Genomic DNA, 4,720 nt, shown 5'->3' on the forward strand with positions numbered 1-4,720 from the left:
CGGGCGGGCAGGCGACGGGGCGGGCGGCTGTCCAGCCACTCCCAAAGTCACACCACCGCACCACCACTACCTACCACCGCGCGCGCGGGAAGCCAGCGCTATTTGCACGACATGTCACTAATTGCACGCACACACACACATACGCGCGGGGTCGCCCTCGCCCGGCATGCAAGCTCTGTGCGTCCACTGACTATGCGCCCGAGGACTGCAAGGAGGACCGCCGGAGGGGAGCAGAGCCGCACAGGGCACTCGGGTCACTGCGGGTTTGGGTATGTATGAGTGTTGCCTGTCGGCGGCGCGCGCCTGGACTGCGGCGGGCGGGCGAGCGAGCATCACACTGCTCCGCCCGCCGCCTCCTCGAGCCGCGCGCCACGCCACGCCCCGCCACCCCGCCCCACCGTCCTGCGCCTCACCCCGCTTCGCCCTGTCTGCCCCGCGATGATCACACGTACTACGGCGCAGCGTTTGAGAATGCCACCGTCACAACGAGAGAGAGAGAGAGAGAGAGAGAGAGAGAGAGAGAGAGAGAGAGGGGGGGGGGGCGCAATGCTCCGTCCTTACAAAGCTCGCGCAGGGGGCGGCTTCGAAGACTGCAAAGCATTTAATTTGCAATCGTGTATAGCATTCTTTGGAGCATGCGCAGCATTATTTCTTTTGCAGTTTCTTTTGCAAAAATAACAAGAACCAAAAAAGAGAGAGAGAGAGAGAGAGAGAGAGAGAGAGAGAGAGAGAGAGAGAGAGCGCCTTTTGAATAGTCTTCAAAGTCTCCCCGCGCAAAGTGCGGTGACGTGGTGTACAAGGATTTAACAGTGCGTGCAATTCGCAGCACTCCAGCCAGCAGCCTGTGTGAACGGCATGGACCACCATGCTGCTGTGACCGTGCGACGTGCCACTCCGTCATCGAGCGTTGCTGTTGGTGCCACCACCACTGCTACTGCTACCCCCGCCCTCCATCCCTCCCTCCCCCGCGCTGCGACCTGCCACTCTACGCCGGTGCTCGCGTTAATATCGCAACGACACACGTGCCGACGTATCGTTCATTGAAAATAAATCGAGCGTCGCTCGGCAACGTCCATATCGATAGTTTATGACGGCATAACGGAGGGGGCCAGCGGAGTGACAAACCCATCGCTCCCCCTCCTCCCTCCTCCCCCTCCCACTGCCAGACAGGACGGGCCCTTCCTGCCCGCCCGTGTCCTTGGGCGCGACGCGGGGGGAGGGGGGGCCTGTTGGGGAATGTATGGCGCGGAGGGGCCCGGCCAGCCCCTGCTGGTCCAGCCCAGCATCCCCGGCCGCGGCCCCGGCCAAGGACCATAGCCAGGATGAAATTCTGTTTGGAACAAATCCTCCTCCTCCGCGAGGTGGCTCGCTGGCCAGGGCCGCCTCCACCGCCCCGCCTGTAACGTGTATGGGATTTCCCTCCAGGCTTGCCCGAAAGTCGTGGGGTATCCTCTCGTGGGAGGAGGCGATACCCCATGCACTGGCGAGCCTGGCAGGTCTGTCTGCTGAGCGGCGCGCTGGTCGCGTCGGCTGCTCGGTCCCCCCTCCCCTCCCCTCGCCTGCGTGGTCCGGCCGGCCGGAGGCTGGGCGGCGCTGGGCTCGGTCACTTTGACGGAGGAGCGGTGGCGAGCGGTTGGCTCAGAGCGTCTTGTTAACGCCAACATTTACACCTGTCGTGCCGGCGTGCTTTTCCACCTTGAATGCTCGGTAAGATTTCGCCTCATGTGTCTCACCTCGGCTCAACTCTTAGCTTGCCTGTGTTGTGCGGTCTAGTTATTGTGTGCTGTGTTTACTCTCGCTTTCCAGGGTGTTGATTTACGTGTGTCTGAGTACACTACGTGTGTAATTCCTCCGTATGGAGTGTCTACCCGTTTGGGTTTCGCCCTGTGAGCCGCGGCGCCACAGCATGTCCGGCTAGAGGCCGTAGAGCGGCCGTCCCAGCGACGGCGCCACCACAATGAGTCCGGATCGAGGCGCCAGGGCCCGTGGGGCTGGCGGTCCTCGTGGACGTCCGCAACTTTGTTTCTGAAAGTAAGCTACGCGCTTGGCGCACCTCTCCCGCTCCTCTACGTCCGGCTTGTGTGATTGTTTGATGTGTTGATGAACAGTGATTTTGTAGCCAAAGTACATGACTGTTTAGTCCGTGACTAATTTCTGTGTGTCACCGTTCGAACCCTTTGGGGCACTCGCGGTCGGGGGCGACGCGGGGGGCCCGCGGTGGTCTAGGCTAAGTGCGTCATGCCTCGTGGCGTACTCAGGCTGCCGAGGGTCTCCCAGCGTTACTTCCGGTCGCGAGGGTTCTTTTGAGTTTTAGTCTCAATATCAGTTATGGCTCATTGTACCGAGTTGTTCGTTTTTGTACTCTGTATTTTTATTCTATTTTCTGGTGTGAAATCGTGGTAGCCTATTCAATGAATACGTGTCATGTACTCATTCGGATTTCTCTAATGTGTGCTTTGCACTTTCTTGTTTAATAAACATTCAATTTATCTCTTACCGTACACTGTCTGTTTTGCTGGATTATTTTGAGGGGAGTGACTCCCTGGCGCCCTAACAAAAATAACTCAAGTGATCCACGCCACTCTACCTTTTGGAAGGCTTTTTGCTAGTCGGGGCCTAACGTAATTTCTTATAATATAGCCCATCTCTGTGTGGACAAAATGTTATACGCCCCCGGGGGGCGGTTGGTTAGGGGCGGTGGTAGGGAACCGGCCCTGACGAGTGGACTCGAGCAGAGGGCTCTTCTCCGGATGACCCTCCTGGAGGTAACCGAAGGAATTATCTGGAGGGAGGAGGGGGCAGGAGGAAGGGCTTGGACTCCTATATTTTCTGCTGCCGCGCGTTCTGCACTAACCGAGCGCACAGAAGTGCACCGGAAGCACAAGTAAGTGTGCGAATGTCGCGCACTTGTAGGTGTGGAAATTCAGACCTTTACTACCTTTAGTACGAATGGGCGTTTCCAGTGTGCAAGTGCACGAGCCGCTCTCTCTCGTTCGCGCCGCACTAACCCTCACTGGTCCCGTATTTTTCCGCGAAAATTTTTGAAATTTTTGAAAAAAAATTGTCTTTTTCCTGTTTTGTCTTGTTTTTCTGCAATTTGTCTTGTCGGTTTTTTTCCCTGCCCTTCAAATTCCAAATTTCCCGTGTTCGCACAGGTGCTCGCCGTGCCCCAAGGACCAGCCGCGCTGCGGCATGTCCAACACGTGGCAGGCGGGCGTGCGGACGGGCCTCAAGGTGGCGCAGGGCGTCATCATGGCCACCGTGCTGCTGCTGGGGCTGGTCGTCTTTAAGAAGCGCAAGTGCAAGGTGAGTTAGGCACCCCGCCGGACCAACAAAAGCGCGTTACAACCACTTTCATACTGCTGCTGTTATTCAATTAAAGTGACACGTCACATTTGTTAAACACATGGAAACCGTCACATTGGTTGAATCGTGAAGTCATGTTCGTTTTCAACGTAACAGCCGGGCCGCAAGTATGATAAATTTAAAAGTCAGGTGAAAAATATTGTGACAGTAGCATCCGAAAGAAATTGACAGTTATCACAGTGCGACGTCACATGAACTGAATAACAATGTATAGTGCAAACACGTTCTGCACACAAGGTGTTTGACACGCCTTCCACACACTTTTTCATGTATGACGTTACGTCACGCACTTTTCCGTGAGTAGAGCACTCGCAAGGCCTACAAAGCATTGACTTGCAGCACCGACAGACGAGCACGGGAACAATGATTTATTTCACAGAAGTAATACGTGGAGGGGGGGGGGAGGAAAAGGGGAGTCACGGGGATAAGCAGGCTGGCTTAGAAGGCATTGCGGATGTGCGAGTGGTAGCGGAAGGGCTCTAACGGCGCGCTCAGCGCCGCTGTGTGCAAACTCCTCGAGCTGGCTTTTCATAATTCTCATCACGGATAACACGAGGGAGGGGCGGCGGCGGCAGCGGGCGGCGGTGCGGTGGAAACCTCGGAAGGCGAGTCGGTGGGCTGCGGTAGGCCAGTGTGCCAGCCACTGTAGGCAGACTCGTCGCATCCTAGAGGCGGCTGCGAAGGCCCAGGGGCCCGGGGGCTGGGGGCCAGGGGGCTGGAGGCTTGGGGGCCGGGGGGCTCTCCAAAGGCCGTCTCTAGTCGGCGCCGCCCTCTGTCTCGTCGGCGCACTACTACACGGCCGGGCCGGCTAGAGCGGCGGCGAGGGGGCTAGCGCCTGCGGTCGGGCGGTTAGGCAGCCCGCCTCGCTCGCATGCAAGGCGGCCGGCCCAGCCTCCCCTCCCCGCCAGGCGCCTGGTCGCGCGAGCAGCACCAGCACGACCGAGCACGACCAGCAGCAGCCGGGGGGCGGGGAGCGGAGCAGAGCGGGGCAGAGCGTGGCAGAGCGGAGCGGCAGAACAGGGCACAGCGAGGCGGAGAAAGAGTGTAATTTTACCACGATTTGCAATTGCGAGAGAGAAATAAAAGAAAAGAAAGAGCCATGGGGGAAAAACTGGGGGGACTGGTAGCGTAGGAGGGGTGGGGGTGGGGGCAGGTGTAGATGTATGTTAGACGTGTACCGCTGCGTGTTGGGGAATCTCTCGCCTTGCCACGGCGCTGACAGCTTCCCCCTCCCCCTCCTGGGACAGTCGCTCTGCGCCGCTCTCCAGACTTTGCTGGCCCAGTCCAAGTTTGTGCGGGAAGCGGGGGGCGTCGTGGCGTGGCGTGGAGAGGCGGAGCGGGAGGAGGGAGGGGG

The 4,720-nt window shown here is 58.6% G+C and overlaps 1 protein-coding gene and 1 long non-coding RNA gene across 2 annotated transcripts in view; both read left to right on the plus strand.

Annotated features, from left to right (window-relative positions):
- Window positions 1-4,720, plus strand: part of LOC113208336 (probable G-protein coupled receptor 158) — a 52,544-nt gene that overhangs the window by 24,572 nt on the left and 23,252 nt on the right. Inside the window, exon 4 of the mRNA XM_052268797.1 lies at window positions 3,156-3,306. Within this exon, the coding sequence (XP_052124757.1) occupies window positions 3,156-3,306 (151 nt within the window). The remainder of the gene's footprint in view (window positions 1-3,155; window positions 3,307-4,720) is intronic.
- Window positions 539-2,501, plus strand: LOC127749665 (uncharacterized). Its single transcript, XR_008011280.1, has 2 exons — window positions 539-1,707; window positions 1,807-2,501. It is a non-coding gene; the product is annotated as an uncharacterized LOC127749665 (long non-coding RNA).

Source organism: Frankliniella occidentalis, unplaced genomic scaffold, assembly GCF_000697945.3.
Source record: "Frankliniella occidentalis isolate FOCC.00 unplaced genomic scaffold, Focc_3.1 Scaffold76, whole genome shotgun sequence".
Taxonomy (NCBI): domain Eukaryota; kingdom Metazoa; phylum Arthropoda; class Insecta; order Thysanoptera; family Thripidae; genus Frankliniella; species Frankliniella occidentalis.